This window comes from Ornithodoros turicata, chromosome 6 (assembly GCF_037126465.1).
Source record: "Ornithodoros turicata isolate Travis chromosome 6, ASM3712646v1, whole genome shotgun sequence".
NCBI classification, from domain to species: domain Eukaryota; kingdom Metazoa; phylum Arthropoda; class Arachnida; order Ixodida; family Argasidae; genus Ornithodoros; species Ornithodoros turicata.
This window is the reverse complement of record NC_088206.1, coordinates 12,328,254-12,349,991: the sequence shown is the minus strand read 5'-3', so window position 1 is coordinate 12,349,991 and position 21,738 is coordinate 12,328,254. Positions and strand designations below refer to the sequence as shown.

At 44.9% G+C, this 21,738-nt stretch overlaps 1 protein-coding gene across 1 annotated transcript in view; it reads right to left on the bottom strand.

The window, feature by feature from the left end:
* LOC135399101 (ATPase family AAA domain-containing protein 2-like) overlaps positions 1-21,738 on the bottom strand; it is a 29,527-nt gene that overhangs the window by 5,831 nt on the left and 1,958 nt on the right. The window contains exons 5-21 of the mRNA XM_064630798.1: positions 20,528-20,641; positions 19,235-19,514; positions 16,092-16,200; positions 15,283-15,499; positions 11,976-12,117; positions 11,757-11,905; positions 10,024-10,272; positions 9,285-9,497; positions 7,974-8,169; positions 7,764-7,875; positions 7,276-7,465; positions 5,928-6,113; positions 5,055-5,281; positions 4,713-4,969; positions 3,833-3,955; positions 2,264-2,518; positions 419-571 (exon numbers count right to left, since the gene is read on the bottom strand). Of these exons, the coding sequence (XP_064486868.1) occupies positions 419-571; positions 2,264-2,518; positions 3,833-3,955; positions 4,713-4,969; positions 5,055-5,281; positions 5,928-6,113; positions 7,276-7,465; positions 7,764-7,875; positions 7,974-8,169; positions 9,285-9,497; positions 10,024-10,272; positions 11,757-11,905; positions 11,976-12,117; positions 15,283-15,499; positions 16,092-16,200; positions 19,235-19,514; positions 20,528-20,641 (3,172 nt within the window). The remainder of the gene's footprint in view (positions 1-418; positions 572-2,263; positions 2,519-3,832; positions 3,956-4,712; positions 4,970-5,054; positions 5,282-5,927; positions 6,114-7,275; positions 7,466-7,763; positions 7,876-7,973; positions 8,170-9,284; positions 9,498-10,023; positions 10,273-11,756; positions 11,906-11,975; positions 12,118-15,282; positions 15,500-16,091; positions 16,201-19,234; positions 19,515-20,527; positions 20,642-21,738) is intronic.

The following is a 21,738-nucleotide window of genomic DNA, read 5'->3' as shown; positions in this document are numbered from 1 at the left end:
TAAGTGTACCCCTACTCAAGTGGCGCCCTGCACAAGTGTCCCCACTTCTTGCAACACCCTAGATACTCCGCGGCTCCAACTAACGACGAGTACTTGGCAAGATTTATCAAACACCCTTGCTTCTCTGCAAAGTATGCCATTTTTGTAACAAGAAAGCACAAGTAATAAAGCATCATAATGTAAGTGATTGAGCCTTCAGAGAGACAAATGAGGAGGGTACAACACCAAACAAAGAATTTGCCCGGCTGTAGGATAACAACAACAGGCTTGGGCAAACGTGAGGACGGACAACGCAGAGCCACCCCTGCGTCGTTCATCCTCTCATTTGAGAAGCTCAGGCTTTCCTCATCAGAGTTGCACAGATGTTCCTCTGTGCTAACACGGCACTTTGAAAATAAAATAAACGTGCGCTACTTACCAGCAGAAGAAGCATCCTGTCGTTTCGGCCCGTGCTGCATGTTCGTTACAGGAACCCTGACGATACGCTTCGCACGACAACCAAACCAGGGAGACTTCCGCCGCCGCAGCATGACATACCGTTCTTGAGTTCTATCGCCATCTGTGGTCTCTCCTGTAAACGTGCAGTTGCAGGGAATTACGAGACCAACTCCAGGCAACACAATTACAAGGCTGCCCACCTCCCTGGGAATATGTACCTGCAGAAATCAAATTTTCTCGAAGATAAACGAAAAGTTTGAGCACAAATAAAACCACAACATACTGGATGTGGGGAGTGCTTCCGCTCTACGTTTCACATGTCACCATACTTCTCTCACGTTAGGAGGGGTAAAGGTTTTTGTTCGTAATGCTGGTTTTACCAGGTTTAACCACAAAACACAAAGCTCTACTTGTAAATAACTAGAGCCTGAAGTTTTAGGGTTTAACCCGATTCTTCCCCGAATTTGCACCCTGAATTGAAGGTTCCCACTTTAGGGTGAAACCCCGATTTTTACCTGGCAAATTGTCCTCACTGAAACATCTGTAGGAATGAATCTGTAGTTTGTTTGGCAGTAAACACAATTATACGAGGGGCGTTCAAGTCAAACCAGGACTTTTCATTTTTCGCAAAAGTAAAATGAATTTACAGGCGAGAAATTAGTTTTATTTTTCAACGTGATCTCCAGCTGCACTAATGCACTTGTCCCAGCGTTTCACGAGGGCGTGGATGCCAGCAGCGTAGAAATCCTTACCGACGCATAGCAGCCATGATCGGACCGCATTCTTGACCTCGTCGTCGCAGCTGAAGTGGCGGCCCTCAAGGAACGCCTGCAGTGGCCCGAAGAGATGGAAATCGCTGGGGAGCGAGGTCTGGACCGTAAGGGGGATGTGGCAGCAACTCCCAGCCAAGTTCCTGTAAGGCGCGTGTCGTGAGATGCGCGGTATGCAGGCGTGCATTGTCCTGTAGGAGGAGGACTCCTTTGGTGATGAGGCCCGACTTTCCGAAACTGGTTGTGTTCATGAATGATAGTGTTCAACGTTCCCACAGAAAGGTCCGTCCTTTGAGCCAGTTCGAGACATGTTATCCGTCGGTCCTTGAGGATCAGGCGCTCCACAAGTTGGATGTTCTCAGGAACTCTGACACCGGGCTCTGAGCCGCCCCGGCTGGGATCGTCCTGCACCGATGTATGGCCGTCTCGGAACCGTTTGCACCACTCAAACGCTTTGCTGCGGCTAAGTGTATCGTGGCCATACTGAGCCTGAAGTCTTCCGTGAATTTCAGATGACTTTACGCCTTCATTCACGAGAAACTTCGTGACAATTTGCTGTTCGATGTGCGCGCTCACCTCGCTGCCGGCCATCTTGTCTAGCACGTGTCTTCTGTTTTGCACAAACTTTGGACCACCACGTGGTGAACGCGGAGGCCTGTCGCATGTGAAAATGATGAAAAAGAAGTAGCGGGAGCCATTTGTACACTCAGGAGACAGAAAGTCCCGGTTTGACTTGAACGCCCCTCGTATCACAGTTTGTACCAAACCAGTACAATTAGTTTGAGTAATAGAGCCAGATTTCTCCCCAAATTTAGCATGCATAAATTTAGAGCACGTTTACTTCGCCGATTTTTTACCACCCGAATTTGAACAAAAAATATTTCCCGAAAACTTCAAGCTCTATAAATAATAAAAATCTTGACTTCTGCCATTCACAAGGATGTTTTATTGCAGATATCTGCAACCACAAGGACCCCCCATCGGAGACAGATTTTCCTGCTATTCACACTGTTTGAAAACGTGCGACGTAACGGCACAAGGCTGAAATAACTCACCCGATTGAACCTGGGACTTCTGTGGCTCTGATGCATTATTCTCTGCTGAAGAAGCACCTTTGTCTTGCCTGCTCTCAGCAGCTTTCTCTGCTGAAGGCGCTACTTCCAGGCCCCGAATCCTGCGGCTGAACCGTTTTGGGTGGCCGTCATCGCTCGCAGGTGTTTCCGACGGTTGCCCTGCCTCGTTACAATGCTCTGCTGGGAGCCGTGGTAAGACGTGGTAGTGTTTCGGGGCATACTGGGAGAAGTCCTCGCCTGCGTGCGTGTTGACAATGTTGACAGCACAGCTACTTCAAAAAGGTTATAAGTAGGGAGTGACTTTTTCGGGTTAAACGCCTCTCTCAGATTCGGGGGGGGGGGGGGGGGTAAAAATCGGGCGCTATTTTTAAATCTGTAATTCGGGGGAGAAATCGGGCGATAATTGTGCCTTCGGGTGTTATCGGGTGTTTTTGTTTCTCCTCTTGTATATTAAGTCCTTCCTAATATCTCTTTTTTTCTTTTTTTGCAGGATCGTGACCTTCCAGCGGTAACCTCCGAAGGCATAGACAGTGTTTACACACATGGGTGTATTGCTGGGAACGTAAGTGACCCATTCTTACATGCGTTACATGTGGCAACCTTTGTTAGTCTTCAGTGGAAACATCACTTGAAGATTTCATAGTGACTGGAATTCGGGGGGAAATCGGGTTTAACCCGAAAAAGTCACTCCCTAGTTATAAGGTGATATAAAGCTAACAAATATATAAAAGGTTATAAAGGTAAATAAAAATATATAATATAATAAAATATATATAACTATAATAGAAATTTAATATATATAATTATAAAGGTAAATGAAAGGTATGTATAAAAGGTCATATAAAAGCTATAAGACATGTGCAGTAATGTTCAGAGGGCTAGTTAAACTACATAAGATGTTAGAAAGCAGATGTAGCTTTCAAAACTAGACTACTAAGAGAAGAGCACCATTAAAAACAAATCATATGGACATCTTCATTTTTAGAGTCTACACCGTTCACAGTTAGTTGTGGGAGTTACAGAAAAGGGCACTACCACTCACTAATTTGCCATTACTTCAGCAAGCATCGCTATTCTACAAGTCAGTTTCTACAAATGCATACACATAGTAAGAGAAGTCAGCTTCACAATTTGCATCACATATTGGTACACATCAGGTTAGCATAGCCGGCTACTTTGACTTAAATACTTTTCTCAGTGTGCCCATAATAAATGTAGCCCTGAAAAATCAGGCATGATTAAAGTGAAATATTCACCTTAACCATAGTACATACAATTACTTTCTGTGGAAATACATTGAAGTCAATACAGGTGCAGCAGGTGTAACAAAAATTCAATAAATACACTTTACCACACAGAGATTTACGGCAAGTTCTATGCTCCCTGAAAATAAAGATCAAGCCGCTAAAGATGACTGTGTGATCTGAATGCAACATAAAACCACCAACTTTGTGCGACAATCTTGATATCCACACCATACACCACACTTTTATACAATCGTAACTATCTGTTCTTGTTACAGAACTCCCAAAGCGTAGAAGACACACCTACCCCTGTCTTTTCTAGCTTGCAGGATGTCCTGACAAATTTTTTCAAACTCCCAGTCCAACTCGGTGTCCACTAGTGCATAGGCAGCGTCTCTTAAAGCACAGGCACGATGACGGATGTTTTTATCTATGGAGGTAAAAAAAGAAAATTCTTACAGCACATGGAAAGCAAAGGTGCAGTGAGGTGCCCAAAATAATTTTTTTGTTGAAACATGGCAGTCGGCGAAAAAGCCAGGCAGTGGCAGGATTTGAACCACACATCTCTCAATTACCGGTCAAGAGCCTTGACCAATCCGCTGGCATCCGTTTTGTGACAACTTGCCTGGGAGCCTCATTTGACTGACGGGACATGCATTCACCCTCAACACACTCTCTCCTACAGTTCTTCCTCTTTCACACACGTATACATAGAGCCTATAGTTTTAGGGTTTAATCCGATTCTTTCCCGAATTTGCACCCCGAATTGAAGGTTGCCTCTTTAGGGTGAAACCCGATTTTTACCTGGCAAACTGCCCTCACTGGGATGTCTGTAGGAATGCACTAACTTACTTGTTTGGCAGCAAATGCAGTTATATCAACATTGGTACAAAACCACTACAGTTAGCTTGAGTAACTGAGCCAGATTCCTCCCCAAATTTAGCATACTGGAAGTTTTTTTTTCGCCGGAATTTGCGTGAATTTAGTGCACACGTTTATTTACCCGATTTTTACCACCCGAATTTAGAGGAAAACTATTTCCCGAAAACTTCAGGCTCTACGAATAAATCGAGTACTGATGGAATATTCTAGTCGAGTACTGAAAATATTCTATTCGTATTCGAAACGTCAAATATTCGCACATCCATAATTAGAAGATGCCACAAAGGCGGCGAAGCGCTGCTTACCAACGGGATCACGATCGGGGTTGTACTCGAGCGCATTGGAACAAATGAGATCAATGTCCTTCTGGAATTCTGCAACCGTCTGGTACTGATGGAGATCTATCTTGGACCGCATCGTCTCCAGATCCATGGGCTCCCGGATCACCTCGCGATAGTCCGGCACTTCCGCAGCGTCCACGGGCTTACAGAACATGGTGTAGCGCCTGTCCCGCATCAACTTGGCCAGGATGTCGCGCAGGAACAGCCTCAACTCTCGCAACCTGAACAGTGACTTAGAATCAACGGTGCGATCCAAGACAAATATTTTTAGGAATCTGCTCGCGGCACAAGATTCCGAGAACTTACGTAGCTTCCTCCTGCTGCCGGAGCCGCTCCAGCTCCGTCTCGGTAAGTTTGCGCGGTTCCGGAGGCGGGGCTGCGGGGAGGGGCGGATGCTCGCCCCGTACCTGCGACCTCGGACGAGGTCTTCGTTCTGCTCCTCGTAGCAGCAGTGCAGTAAAGAAAGCCCGCCTTTCTGCTACACCCGGAGCCCTCAGCTCTAGAACTTCCCTGATCCCAAACAACTGCTGCACCTGGAAGTGAAAGCTTCGTGTATCACACTGTCTTGCGCACGTCCTGCACCTTGTGGTCATGCAGTCTCCAAGCAATGGTCAGGACTTCTATAACCCCTTAAGAAAAACAAAATGCAGTGTGCTATGTGGCTCAGAGAGGGTGTACCATCTGCAATACAGTACGCAGCAAACACGCTTAAAAGAAAATAATTTAAGGCAACAAATTGTCCGATACATTAAGACCTTGAGGCAAAAAAAAAAAATCCTTTGGTGCATGTGAATTCAGGCTGCAATTTTCGCTTTTCAGCAACATATGCCTAGCGTAAAGGTGGGGGACACGGTTCGGATGTCAACCGCACTTTCTAGCTACAAAGTTTTTCAAATGTTCTAGAATGTGAGCATATGCACTCCCTTATAAAAGAGCCAAATAGTACCCCTAGCATACCGTATTTTCTCGAATCTAGGACTCAATCCCAAATTCTCACAACCAAAGAAAAACAGCCGGGTGTAGCTTGCTTACAGAAAGAACCTACGGTCATAGGGAAAAAAAAAAAAAGTAGTTCTGATGCACTATCGAGACAAAATTTGTAGCGCATTAATGCCGGTATAATGTGACATGTGCAAGTAAGCACAGTACCGATAGACGAGGCTTATTTTTTATGCTTACCTCTGCTGGGAGGTCAGTAAAAGGCACATCGCTAGTGGCAAGGAAAAATACAGGCATCCCGGGTTCCAGGTCATGCAGGAGGGTGAGAAATGTCGCTCTCACTGTCTCCCCCATGGTGTCCCACCACCGACATAGGTGAGGCAGGTAAACCACAGAAGGAAGCACACGCTGAGCCTCATGCAGCACCTGCATAAATACCAATTTCCTGAGATCTTGAAATTCCTTTTCATGTTACTTGTGAAAGCAAGCACATCTATGGCACTTGGTGACAGTCAGTGCAGATATGAGCGCATACACACCGTTGAATCATACAATTTTTCTGGGGAAGCAAGAAGGAGCTACGCAAATACTAGTTGGAGGTGAGCGCGAATGGGATTCACAGTATCGGTATGACAATGAAAAAATGGCTAGGAAGCAAGCGAGCTGGTGAAGAGGATGCATAATGTAAAACCCCCGAGGCTAGGGAACACGAAGGGACAGACACAACACGAGGTCTCAAACGCAGCTCAAAATTATGGTATCGGTATGGTATGGTAAAATCGGTATGGTATCCGCGCATGTAGGATCTGCGACAGCACCCGCAGTCGTTGAAATAGGTGATTCCACATCTGCACAGGTATTGAGTACATCCGCGGTCATTGAAAATGTTATGTTAGAAACGTTTTTACTATTCAGCATACAATCTCTTTCCCAAGCGTTATGTCATCCATCAGTGGCATCACTGGTGGGGGGGCGGGCGATTTTGGGGGTTTGAATGTTGAACAGAACCAATGAAATACTGGGCCACCTGGGCCAGAACGGGCTCGTGGGCTTTGCCCGACTGACCGGTTGTTGGGCAAAATAACCACAAATAATTGTGCGAGTAACAGCAATGTAAGGAGTGGCACACTTAAACATCGTTTTGGATTCACTGCATGATCTCACAATTATCACTCTCCCCAGGGAATGTCGGCAGAGACACTAATGCTTATTTGTGGATAAAATGTGAATATCCACGCGCACTGCAGACGCACAGTTTTATCCATACAGAAACATATTTCTATCTGCAAACCAGGACAGCGTGCAGATATCTGCGCGCACCTGAGCACACCTCCACAAGAAGTTGAACGATGCATGCAGATAGCATGCAAATTCTCATACAACAGAAATCTGACGGAAATCTAAACAATCAAACACCGTGGAATACCATAGAGGAGTGGGATAACAATGGGATTCTGCCTACTCAAACATTCAGGCTAGAGTGCTGCGTGAACCCATCTATTACATTTAGAGGCCTACAAGTTTCATGTTGACTAGTGTTTACAGCCCTCGGGTGACTGCGTAATAGTGCATGGGTGAAGATGCTCACCTGAGCACACGCTTCTTCGGGAGCCCTTGCAGTAACACCGTAGAGCGCAGGCATATCCAACCTGTGCAAAGGTAGGTGCTCCAGCAAATGCAGGACTGCAGGTGCCACATGAGTGGTCTGACCCATGCCCGACCGACCGCACACCATCAGTCTAGGACGGTGGCTCGCCCTTCCACCTGCAAACCTGGGTCTGAACAAGATTCATTGTCAGAACTGTTCTTATGTACACGACATGACATGCGTGAATGTCTGCCAATGCGGCAACATTTAAGTGCCGCAAATGTGCAGTGTGGGCCACATTTCGCTTGTGTTGTGAAACATTTGTGGCTACTACAGTATATCGATTGCAGAAACATGCAGGGTTCAATGCTTTTCATTCTTTTCTTTTTTTCCACATTTTTTTTCAGCACATAACTTGCGCAGCACTTGCATTTCGACAAATAATTGCGTTTAAATTCGGGTATTTGCATACATCAAATGCACCCTACCTCATACTTGGAATGGTCTTGCTTGGCAAACCATGTTCAAGTTGCATTTCCTCGTCTGTGTCTATAACCTCATCACCGGAGAAGAAGCTCACATTGTCATCTGTAGTATCGCCTGAAAGGACAACAAAGTTGTTTTTTTTGTCTCTCTCTCGGGTATCTCCACAGCCTACCAAAGAATATAAGGTCGCAAATTTTGTAAGACAGGCTTGCCTTCTTGCGCCGAAGCTATCAGCGACTTGCGTAGACCCGTTGCAAAGGCAGCCTTTAAGTGATCTAGGGCAGTTTCCAGGACGGCACACAGTAATGGCCGAATGACGGTTGTTAGGGGATGTGCGGGGGATGCTGCTGAACGCTGTGATGCTGGGCAAATTTTTTGGATGGCACGTTCATAATCTTCAGGACGAATCTGTTCAGAAGACATACAACTGTAGACTGTGGAAATGACTTGTGGAAATTGCATTAAGTTTCGTAGGGCTCACGCATCCGCACATACGAATTTATTTCCGCACACACTCACGAGCGAGGCCACACAGCCATGCAGTGAAGGAATAGAAGCCAGCAGCGCATAGATTGCAAAAGATTACTGCCAGCAAAGAAGCAATTTAACCCAATGTAAACATGGCACCTGGCTGGTGTGATACCAGCAATAACTGCATCTTGACAACGGTGAAAGGCTACTTTTTACGTGAATGAACGTCACAACTCATGAGATCCCATCATATGACATCAACATCATCATCACACCCACTATATCACAGCCCATCATTCAAGATCAATATCACATCACTGTGTGTGATGCAATGGGGAATGATGTCCATAACGGCCATAATGAGCAATTTTGCTTTCCTATGTTACACAGACCATATTAGGCGACAATTGCATTTGGCAGCTGGTGTCTCTGAAGTCTACCACAATCTATGAACATAGGTGAACTCTGAGCTCTTACAGTGCTCCACACGTTTGGGCCCCCTTCTGGTAGTCTTGCAAGTAGTCCATTCAATACCAAAATTCACTTCTTGCACACCCCTACTAACAGGAACGTAGTTCAAAAAGCATACCTCAGCCCTCTCATGAACTACAACCATGGGCACACCGCGAGGGGGACAACGAGGGGCTGTTCTACGAACTCCAGTGAGCAGCCCGCAACAGCTTTGTAGCAAGCTGCTATGATATTTTTTTTAAATTCGGATATTTGAACTGTTACGAATATTCAAAAATTTCAAATACCAATCGAATATTGCAAATATTCAATCCATATTTGACATTTTGAACATTTGCACACCTCTGCAGATGTAATAACAATATGAATCTCTGAACACTCGCACAATCCGCAGCCTCCGCCTCCATGAAAAAGAGGAGGGTTTGGCAGCTTTGCACCCCCCCTTGGAAAAAATCCATGGCTCCAACTAGATGTGCTTTAAGCTGATCACAGCACAATGCCTATGCTAAAAGATGAAGGATGTCACTTCAAAAGTGACAATATATATATACTATACATATATAAAAAGAGTTGTTCCTCACTTGAACCAGGTTAATGTCCAGCTGCAGCTTGAGTTTGGACTCATAAATTTGAGGGAAGGAGCGGCGTAACGCGACTAGAGCAGCTTCAGAACAGAGAGCCTTCAGATCAGCACCACAGTATCCAGTGCAACGTGCTGCAAGCTCAGACAGCAGCCGTTCACTGGGAGCTGGATTCCACTCACGTGTGTGAATTTGTAAAATACTGAGGCGTGCCTGAAACAGTGACGATGATAAGCTTGATTTCTGGGGTCACGTTAAAGCAAAGAATTGCATGCAAACTTTCATCCGCACTGGAGCATGACAATATAAGTGACGGTTTGGTCCCATCTCAAAGCTAGTCAAATAGTACTGGCATGTTTTTTTTATAATGCTTCGCAGCGTAAAATACTGCAATTAAATTTTCGCCGAATTATTTGTTATTGAACGTTAGAGTCGGTGCTATTTTGCTGTCAGTAAATTGTGGTTTCTGTTCTGCCAAGCACTCAAGCCATGCATTTAAGACAAAACTTGCAGATGCTAACGTCAAAACTGGATGTCGGCGTACCATTAGTTTTCTTTGCCGAACCTCGAAAACTGCAATGGCTTACTGAATAAAATTTTGCACCTGCGTGTAACATAGTCGAATGCAACACTAATCGCAAAATTCCAGCAATTCTGCACCGTACGCTTCAAAGCAACAGCTGATGCAGAAAATTCAATAATTTTTTTTTGCCTACATGCCCAAACCACATGCTCTTACCTCGTAACACGGCAGTGCAAAGTGGAACTCCCGATCGAAACGACCGGGCCGCCTCAAAGCAGGATCGATGGCGTCGACCCGATTAGTAGCACCAATGACGACCACCTCACCACGCGAGTCCAGCCCATCCATCAGCGCCAACAGTGTTGAAACAATAGAGCTGTGGATCTGGTCCTGTCGTGTTGAGCGCACCGGTGCAAGGCCATCAATCTCGTCGAAGAAGATTATCGAAGGGCGCATAGAGTAGGCCTGCGTAATGCCAATGAAATGGCACACTTGTAGTGGACGCAGCTCTGAAGGACCCTAAACATGTGTCTCAAGAAACATCATTTTCTCAGGTCTTGTTTCTCTTGGAGATAGCTCTTGCACCAGGAACGTATGGAGTTAAAACGATCCGTTGAATTGAGAACCTCAGACTCCACAGCAGAGGCTTGCAGCGAATCAAGCCTTGCGCATCTGCCGTTTGGCACGGAATTTCACGGAATCCCTTATTTTTGGGGGTGTTCGGATATTCGAGTTCTAGAATTCGAATCAAATATCAATCAGTGGAAGTATTTCATTCGCGAATTGAATACCCAATATTCGGATTTTCGAATATCCGACTATTCGCTGAATGCGAACGACACCTCCCGAAAGTGGGCTTCACTTGAAGCTTCCCTGCTTTACGAAACTGCCCATGCTGCAGGACCAGCACAGAGAGATTGGAGTTTAGCTTAAGATGCCGTTAGCCCAAGTTATTGTGCATACTTCGCCAGAGGAAGGGGCGCCGCCCCTCTCGTGTGCAGTTTAGTGGTGGCACTGGGGGACTGATTTGATGCCTGGGAGTTCGCCTTTAAACTCTCTTAAATAATGCCTACAGCAGAGAAACAAAAAGGGTGTCCTGTAACTTCAACAGGGCATGTATTGTAAGCTCCTTCCTATAATCTTCTTATAAAGTTCCTATAAACTCTGTAGATGCTGAAAGATCTTTCAGCAGGTATAAAATGATTGCATGTGACAGACGTTTGTCTTTGTCAGAGGAGAACACAAGCTATCATGTATGTAATGCTGAGCCACAACAGTGCTTTCAATCTGCAATTTTATAAAATATTTTTGTTCCCACATTATCCAAAAAATGAAGTGCTTCCCGTTTCAAGCAGCTGCTGACTGCTTGCCACAGAAAGTCGCGGAATTCACGAGTCAGTGCCGCAGAATTTTGAATTTGCCGCAGCAGAAAACCAGGGGCCTTACGTATTTTTATTCGTGACGTATTAATTTTCGCGAATTTTGCGACCACTAAAAAATCATGAAACACCGTACTGGCGAACACGGAATGTGTGATTCGCGAAAATTAATACATCGCGAATAAAAATATGTTTAGAGTCTACGTATCAAAGCATCGTTACACGTGAACTTTCACAAAATCGCTGGTCGGGATCACGTCGATGAAGAACGATATGAGAGAATGCACATTTCTTAAAAGCACGAAGGCATTTTATCTAGCTCTTTATTGAAGCATGATAAAAGCGACTGAAACTGCTAGCATCTGGGAACCCATCTTCGGGTGACAACAGTCACGTGACCAGGCTAGCAATTTCCAAACGCCAGGTTCGGCACAAGTTTTCTATGTGAGCAAATGTGAAGCGTCCACGCCAGGTGTAGTAATACGCGGAGGCAAAACCCCAAGAATATCGCAGGCGTGTGGAAAAAAGGCAGCCCACAACAAGTATGTCAACAGAGAAGATTTTCCCTACCTGGTCAAAGAGGAGCCTTAGCTGCCGTTCCGATTCTCCAACCCACTTGCTGAGGCAGTCTGCGCCCTTCCGCATGAAAAAGGCCACCCGTCGATCGCTCGTGCTGCATTCGTTGGCTAGGGCGCGAGCCACCAATGTTTTACCCGTACCTACACGCAACACAACCTCCGGATTAGATCTCACTGGGCGCCACAAAAATTATGCCCAGAAATAACTGACCAGGTGGCCCGTAGAACAAAACTCCTCTTGGAGGGCTGATTTTGAATTTCTCAAACACTTCAGGATAGATTAGAGGGAATAAGATCATCTCTTTGAGCTGTCGAATGTGTTCGTCCAGGCCGCCAACCCTGTCAAACATTACCTGCGCAAAAAGTCTACTTTAACAAGGGGTAAATCGAGGGTGTACGTGGTGGAGTGGAGGGGGCGTTGGGTGCACGCCCCCACTGCCGTCCCCCACTGTCAGAAAATCTCCGAAATGCTTGTCTGGATGTCTTCCGTTATAATTAGGGTTGCGCGTTTTCGGTTCTTATAGGAAAATACCCCTAAAAGCATACGCCGGGCAAATTTTCACTCATTCGGTTTTAATCGAAAAAAAAAAAAACAAAAAAAACACAGAGGGACATTCCAGGGCATGACAGAGATAAATTACTGCGCATGCCCAACAAGTTGTTGATGCGGATGAGAAAACCACACAGAAATGCGATGGTCGTGAAAAATATAGGTTTACGTTTTCTTTAGCCGTAAAATGACACCGCAGCGAACAACAACATGTTCAATGAGCATCGTGCGGAAATTTCATTGCGATTTCTATTCTCCGATAACTGTCCGGTAAACCATGTACACGCCAGGAAAAACATTGAAAAACGTCGATTTCGTGAAAATCAATAAACACCGAAAAACATACACCGAATCCATCCAAAAATAAAAACTGAAAACGTGGAACCCTAATTATAATATAGTAAAACGTGAATTTGCTAACCTGCATAAATATTTAAAAGATATGTGTTGAAACATATGTCGCATAAAATTCAAGAAACTCCTAGTGTGCTCCAACAGGAGACTGTTTGGAGCACAATATGCCATTGAATATGGAGTTTCTGATCTATAGTCTTACTGTATTGCTTCTAAAACACTGGGCACAAATTGGGAAAGTGCAATTTCTCTTGCGTGCAGAAAACAAGGTGTGTGCTAAATTACACAAGTTACCAATGAAAGAGGGGGAAGTACAGGGTGTGTGCAGATAAACCCAAGTGGACTTTCCACACGTAACTCGTCGTCTACTTTACTGACACTTTATTCCGGTGATGCCCGACGGCACACGTTTATGCGTGCGAAAGCTCAGGAAAAATCCTGGAAGCCATACTCAGCGTAAAAAGATTAATAGAGTGACGAAAGCATCGGCTTCCGTGCATCAGAATAGGGCAACATGGAGCCCAATGTTTTCGCCGCTCTGTTAATTTTTTTTACGCCGAGTACGGCTTCCACAACTTTTCCGTAGCTTTCGCACGCATAAATGCGCCATCGTGCACCACCGGAAGTTTGTCAGGTAAGTAGACAAAGAGTTAAGTTTGCAAATGCCACTTAGGTTGATCTGCACATACCCTGTTCATTTTGTTTTATGGCTCCTCTGACACAGTTATCTGAGATTTCGAAGTTATGCTGGTCAGTCGGTTCAGGACACTCCCCCAAATGCAAATTTCACGCATTTTCAGGTTTTACTAGGAACAACAAGAATCGTTGGTGGGATGATAAAGTGCAGGGATGATAAAGGCACCATTCAACACCACAGTCGAGCCCGTTTATAACGATGTCGACGAGAACGCAAAACCCAATCATTATATAGTATCAGAATATCGTTATATGTGAACTTGTGTGAAACCACCAGTCAGGTTCATGTCAACAAAGTAGAATGGCACAAGCAGAATGCCACTGAACATGCAAGTGTGTGGAGCCCACAAAAACATCTTATCTAGCTCCAGATTGAAGCCAGCTCTATGCTACTTCCATAAAAGCTTTTCCAACTGCTGATACGACATGAGGCCCAGCACGTTTTGAGATTGACGACTGCATCCACAGTGTCCCAGTGACATTAGACCATAGTTCTCCCTATCGAAACTGCACTGTCCATTAGAGTGCACCTTGTCTGAGGTAAGTCATCCACATGCGTTAGAAGTGCCTGCCGACTCACATTTTGGAAGGCACCATACTCAACGAGGTTTTGCAGCAGGACGCAAGTACAAAATTCGTCAAGCATGTGCAATTTCACTTTGAAGCATGTGCTTTACCTCACTGAAACGTTTCCCATATCCACAAGAAAGAACGACAGGGAGAGGAAGCAAATGTACCGTAACCCATATCTGTTACGTATAGAGCCTGAAGTTTTCGGGAAATATTTTTTGTAAATTCGGGGGGTAAAAATCGGGTAAATAAACATGTGCACTAAATTCATGCGAATTTGGGTGAAAAAAACTTCCAGTATGCTAAATTTGTGGCAAAATCTTGCTGAATTACTTAAACTAACTGTAGTGGTGTGGTACAAACTGTGATGTAACTACGTTTGCTGCCAAACAAGTAAGTTACTGCATTCCTATAGATGTCCCAGTCAGGGCAATTCGTCGGGTAAAAATCGGGTTTCACCCTTAAGAGGCCACCTTCAATTCGGGGAGGGGGGGGGGGGGGGGGGGCAAATTTAGGGACGAATCGGGTGAAACCCTAAAACTTCAGGCTCTAGTTGTGTACAGTTAAAGGAGCAATGAAGTTGTATTAAACATGACTCAAAACCCCACTTCAGCCACAAAGCCTGCTAGCAAGAATCACCGTGCAAATTTTCTCCATTGAGTTCGGTCGGGTAACCATGCTATGGAATTTACAAAAGCTCAGTGAAAACAATACGAAAATGGAGCCGTCGTGACATTGTTAGTCTGCGCCGCTTCGGTGACTTTCAGAGAAAAATTGTCTGCTATGATCCATTCGCACCGACAGCTCTCCGCAGCCAGTCACCTGATTCGCAAACACTAGCTACGTCATCAGCGAAGTGCCAACACCACCTGCAGGTGGTGAGCACGCTTGGCAAAACCGAAATTAGAGGGCGTGCCTCGCGCTCCACGTTTGGGATTCAGCCATAAACCTTTTGTAGAGATACATATTAAGACAATGAAAAATTTTTTAAAAAATATTGGGGGGTCACTTTATTGCTCCGTTTAGCGCGCCGCGCTCACACTTCACTGCTCTTCGAGCCTCTTGAAAGTGCCTCCTTCCTTTCTCAAAAAGATGGGAATCTTGCTAGATTTTTGCACGTTTTACTGGCCACTGAGAGAATTCTATATGCGGGCAAGTCCTTTCATGACGATCGTTACAAGTCTTGTTTATATCTGTTTCACCTGGCGGTCTGACAGGCACCAGCAATCTGATCATACTGTTGGAGACGTTGTTACACTGAAGATCGTAATAAACGGGCTCGACCCTACTTGGTAAACACATACAGTCGCCTCAGTCAACCAGTGCAGAACTTGAAAGTAATAAGTACATCTTTATCTATTTGCATGGGATCCACATCCGCCAAACTTGTGCCGCTCTTTGCCCTGTCCCGAAGCACCCCTTTGAGCAGATCCTCCTCCTGGAAGTTCATCGGCAGGCAGCGGTTGCGAGCACGCGCCATGCTGCGGGCTTTCCGGCGCTCAAACCTTCGGTCATCATCGCTTGAGCTACTCGTTGATGAACTGTTATGTGCCGCGTGACGTTTCCTTTGGGAGGGGGAAAAAAAGTCCAAACAACGGGAATGCTTTAAAGTGCCACTACGGACTAAAAAAAAATATATATTTTATTTTGTATTACGAATCAATCTCAATCAAAAACTCGGCACAAACTATAAACGCCATAAGTGGACTTTACGTGCTTCTACGAATCTGTCATCTGTCTCCTAGCAACAGCGCGTGCCTCCGCTCTCCACATCATGCTGGAAGGCTTCCAGCAGCAAAAAAAAAGAGCTCTGCCTGGCCCGCGGGCTGGGCTCAGGGATTTCTGGTAGGCCCGTGCCTGTGCAGTGCTCTACTTCAAGGAGCAATGTTGCCAGATGCATTGGTAGATCATACATGTTATGATGTCATACTTCCCAAAATTTAAAATAATTTTATGATCCCTTTGTGTCACATACATAGGGAAGAACTATTTTAGGGGAATACACATAGATTGCAATGGCATAAATTCAGAATTGGCATACATTCTAAAGAGACAGCGTTTAGTCCGTAATGGCACACATCAGCTCATTTTTTTCTCAGGCGGCTCAACTTTGAAGTAAACTGATGTCAATTGCTTTGAGTGTTGAACTAAATGCACCTGTGATAGATGGGGCTTCGGTGCGCAGGCGACCTGAAGGAATGTGAGGGACGACTGTGCTGAGGAGTATGGAATATACTGGCTATCCTCTTCGATCTCTTTGTAGCTTCTGAAATATATATTAAAAGACAATTTATGTGTAGGTAGCCCAAGCATTTATAACCAAGTGGAGGTTGTTAGTAATGTCCTCCAGCATCTTTCATTGCTTCAGTACTTATCAGAGGCACATGAGCACTGCATACAGTAGAATCCCGTTAAAGCGCACTTGGCAGTGACGTGAAAGTAGTAACATACAAAGCGGTACTACGGCATAACCGAAAATCGCTCGCGTACGCACCTACCTGCCGGCCAATGGGTGAGAAACACTATTCAAGAGAGAAATAAACAAAAACGGCACAGTCCCAACCCTTTATTTCATGCAGACTGTTTGAAATCCTTTATTTTCGCTCGCTGACATGCGGCACGCTCTCCGTGGCTTGCTTCCTTACTTTCCAAATTTATGAAAGCCACACCTTCATTGGGGCTTTATGGGAGGAGGAAGTAGTTCAAGGCGGACTTTGCATTCTTGCAGTTCCCGCATGCCCTCACCCTTCTCCCGTGACCTCGCACTTCTAAAGGAGGAATGCTTGGCCAACGCCCCCTAGATGCAGAAGGCCTGCTTACTGCCTCCTCTCCCTCCTTCGTTACGTGGCCATATAAAATCAGAACTCGTCTGCTACTGCGAATTCAAGAACTCGGAAATGATTGCAGCTAACCTGGAACCTGTAGACCTGAATCTGTAGACAAAAAGTGTACACAAAAGCATAGATCGAGAAGTTACCCATCAAAAAAGAACTTGCTACGAGTTAAGTTACCGTGTGAAAAATGTAACTAAGTTAATAACGAAGTTCTTCAGCCTGAGTTAAGACCTTGAGTTGCCTGCAGAGGAGTGACACACGCTTAGATCGCTTTCGTTTATGTCCAACAAGACGAACGCTTTGCATCTTACTCCCTGTGGGCGCACAATGGTTCAACCTCATTTCAATGGCAGCGGTTCTTACTTCCTAAATAGAATGCTGCCATTGATTGAATACCACGTTTTATGGCATAAAATGCATTGAAAGAACCGGAGAGAAAGCAAGGAAATATGTGGAGGTGACTGAAAACTTGGAACTTAGCTTAAGTTACTTTGGCAAAGTTACCTGAAAAAGAAACAAGTTCCTCTGAAAGTTACCACGGCGCAAAAGTACAGAGTTAAGTTACAAGTTAGCAAAAGAATGGAACTTAGTTACAATAACGAGTTACTTGTAACGAGTTACCTCGAACTCTGGACAAAAGACAAAAAGTCTTGAGAAAGATAGGGGACCATTTTCCGCATTATGTTAAAATTTTCCCATTTAGTATGTTTCATTACTACTTGCAGACGACAGTGGTTCATCTCCATGGCTACAACTGGTGAAAGCTCGTTCATGATTGGCTACCGCCATTGAAAACACTGTTCTGATTGGCCAACTCTTAGTTGTTACATCACGTCAACGAGTAGGCAGACTTTCTCTATCTAGGTGGTGTTGGCTTGGCGCTCGGCTGCACCAAAGGGATAATGTGGTGGCTGGCCACATGCTTGACACCATGATGCTCTCTAACTTGTATGCAACCAAAATGCTGGCCAGCACAACAGGTTAACGTAAAAACAGTACGGATTAACCGTCAAAACCAGTGTGGCTTAAGCGGTTATGGAATGCATTTGGCCACCCCTATGTAACTGTGACTTGCATTGCAATAAAGTTAAATTGAATCGAATTGTTTGTTGGATTTAATGGCACTCCTGTTGGGGACTTGGCTCGAGAACTTTGAAAGTGGAACTACAGCTTGTGCCGCTAGGTTTTAATGAGGTTTTACTATGCACCATTTATAGATAGACCCTTGTGTTCTCAGGCTTCATGTTTTTTTCTCGCACAACCGGTTTTTATTTCAGGAGTCACAAAAGTTCGGAACTTATTGTTTATGTTATGCGAAACAGCACATTTTTGGGTGGAAAATAAAAAGAGAAGTGTTCACATTTCAGACGAACATGAAAGGCCGAGTGCGAAGTAATCAGGGTTCTCCACTGCCCGTATGAGTGGCTTAACTTGCACTTTTGAGAGTTCTGCTTTCAAGGTTTTCCCGGGTTCTACCCCAAGCGATGCATATGAAAATCTGGGGTAACAATGGGCTTTGTCGGGTTTTGTCAATTGCCAAAAGTCAGGTACAGTCAACCCTCGATTTATGAACACCCTCAGTTCCCCGAAAAATCATTCCTAAATCGAGGGGTTCATAAATAAAAAATTCCGTTAAGTGAGTACTATCGAGCAAATGGAACAGTATTTCCGAGTTGGGATTGTGTTTATAATGCAATATATTGTGTAATTTTGTTTTCGACCATGCCTTCTGCTGTATCAACCTCACAAAGAACAGACGTTAGCGCAGTCACACTCTGTTTATTATGCAATATTAAATTGTTTAATATTGCTTTGGATTTTAATGAATTTGGATTTTTGGACTTTAATATTTGCTTTAATTGCTTTGGACCATGCATTCCGCTGTGTCAATCTTGGAAAGAACAGATGTCACCACATTCGCACTCGACTGGTCTCTGATTTCCTGCGGGATTTTTAACCTCCGTTTATTAATCTCCGGGTGACAGCGACCACCTTATTCATCAATTGAGGTCAGGAACAATTGGTTGCCCCTTGTGTGACCCCGGAAAACCCGTTTGTTGTTCGGATTTCGAGGGGTTAAGAACCGAGGGTGCAATACTTGGAAAGCGCTTGGTCCGTTCAGGCGTCGTTCATAAGAATTCATAATAATCCCTTTAAAGGTTGCTGTTGACCTCTGAACGATCCGTTCATAAACTGAAGGAAAAAACGCTGGGCTACTCCTAGTTGGTTCCCAGAAATTCCATTCATTATTCGGATATCGAGATTCATAAAACGAGGGAATTCATAAATCGAAGGTTCATAAATCGAGGGTTGACTGTATATGCTCTTAAATCATTCAATTTGAGCTTCAAATAGGAAATGTGACCTTGCAGCAATAGGGAAAGAAGAAACATACGTACAGCCATAATCGGCACAGTTACATCACATGAGACATTCCTGGTCAGCAAGATACAAAAATTCGCTTACCAACAGGAAACTGAAAACGGTTGGTGACTGGGCGTTTCGGTCGCAAATGGTACCCCTGGGTACCGTTAATTGCTCCAAGACCGCCGTCGTCTTCCGTGTCAGCTGTTTCTGTGGCGCCCTCGGAGCTGACATTTCCATCCTCTTGTGCACTCTTGATTCCCTCCAGCGCCGCAGCCCGGCGAGTACGGAAGAACCTCGGCTCATTGGATTCCTCGGCTGGGGCAGATGCCCTCTGCTGTCTCGTTCTTTTCACCCTCGAATACATGTCATCGTCAAGGGCCTGGAACACAATTCATGAAACAGAAGTCTGAGTCACCTCGCTGTTCGTATCATTACTGTAACAAGGGCAGACCTAAAGATAGATTTTTTGGGCACGTATTATGTATATAAATTATGTACGAAGACTGTACTTCAAAGGGCCAATGACCATACAGGTTTGTCCGTGGCTTTACAGGGTCATGTGACATCATGTGACAGTGTCACCACCAAGTGATCGCTAGGCTGTTTGCAGTGGGTTGGAAATTTTATAACCAGCACAGCAACAGTGAAGAAAAAAAAAAAAAAAGAAACAATTCTACGACAAATCTAGAAGTTTTGCCAACAATGAGCCTATAAAGCTTCCATTTCACTAAAAGCGCTAAAAACAAGAACACACACACAGTAGATCAAGAGATAAACTGATGTTCTGAGGCTGGAACAACATAGAAGGGACAGATACAAACAAAGCCTCAAATTGCCTAAGAAATCAACGATGAAAGATGAAAGTCACTGAAAAGGTTAGCCAGCTGTAGGGATCGAACCCACATCTTCTGGATTGCCGGTCCAGGGCTTAGCTCAATTGGTAGAGCCCTGGACCGGCAATCCAGAAGATGTGGGTTCGATCCCTACAGCTGGCTAACCTTTTCAGTGACTTTCATCTTTCATCGTACACACACAGTGCTCTGTGTGCTGTCCCTGTTTTTAGCGCTTTTAATGAAATGGAAGTATGTTATCAACAAGCCCAAATGGACGTTTTAGTGACCCTATAAAGCCACTGCATTTAAACATTTTTAGCACCAGGGGAGGAATTGGGGGGTCAGGATGTCCTGACCCCCCACCTAAATTTCAATTGACCTTGGTAGTGGAATAGTATGCTGTCCAAGGCAGGACGGACCCCCCCCCCCCTTTTTTTTAGAAAAATCCTGGATACGCCTCTGTTTAGCACAATGCCCAAAGATGCCTTTTAATTTTTTTTTTTCAGTTTTAAATGCTGAGTGGCAATAGACATAAGATGTGACTAAAAAAATTCCATACTCCATGCCCTAACTCTGGCAGTCCGAGGCGACGGAGCTCAACACTGTTGGCTTTGTCTTGACTCTGCTTGGATTCCATACTGTCTTCATTGTCACCGTCTTGTGTCTCCGAATCCTGGAAGACACCAATTTTGCGTACACATCAGTGAGCGCGTCAAGTAGGCGCCCCTCTTTTGGCGCACTCAGATTGGGAGTATGAGACACCCGGAGCGGCCACTAAACAGCGAAAAGCAATTTTGGAGCGCTACACTGCTCGCTCACTGATGCCGCTTCCAGTTGCCTGCTTGTGCAGTGCATAGACGGAGGACATGTTGGCTTGTTTTGAACCTATAGCAACGTTGGAAGAGACAACGGCGGTTGTCCAGACTTTTTTCTTGTAAAAGCGTATGGAATGGAAAAGATGGGAATTTGTAACAGACGCCATAGGATCCATTTACTGTGAAGACGACTGAATGCCGTGAAGACACCCGCATTAAAGCATTGCATTTCCCGCGAATAACCGCCGATATCCATGTAGAAGTTGTCCACTAAAGCCCGAATCCCATAACAAGCGACACGCGGCAGATACACGCGAGAAGCGACAAAATCGACGTCACTGCCGCCACACAAGCGTCAAAAAAGCTTTGTCGCGGCTGAATATTTCTGCCTCAACTCCCAGTAGATATTTGTAGCATGTCGCTGAGTTCGTTGCCTGTTGTTTGACAAAACCAGCTAGATTTGGCGGCGTGAAACAAGAACTGAAGAAGTGGGCAAGGGAAAGGGTGGAGAGGGCAACCAACAAAAGTAGCAGACGAAGAAGTGGGCGGGGCGTTGGGAACTTCAACCGCAGCGCCACCGCGAATATTACATAGCCCCTTCATTACAAGTTCTCCTCGTTTTGACGAATGAAATACTATTTTTGGTATATTTATGGCAATTTACAACTTAGCTCGAATAAAATAAGCATTGCTTCTCCAAAAACATCATTTCTCGGCGACGAAATGTCGCTGCTCAAATGGACCAGGAAGTCGCACCATGACCAGATGCGACAGCGACAAATTCTGCAGCGCGTCGCGTGTCGCTTGTAATGGGGTCCGTGCTTAAGAGGAAAGCATGATAGCAGTTATAAAAATATTATAGTTTCCCGTTATTATAGTTATTATATTTATAGATTCGAAGCTTGTCCTGCCCGCGCTCAACAGCAACTATGTAATGGAAAATCTTAAGCACCTG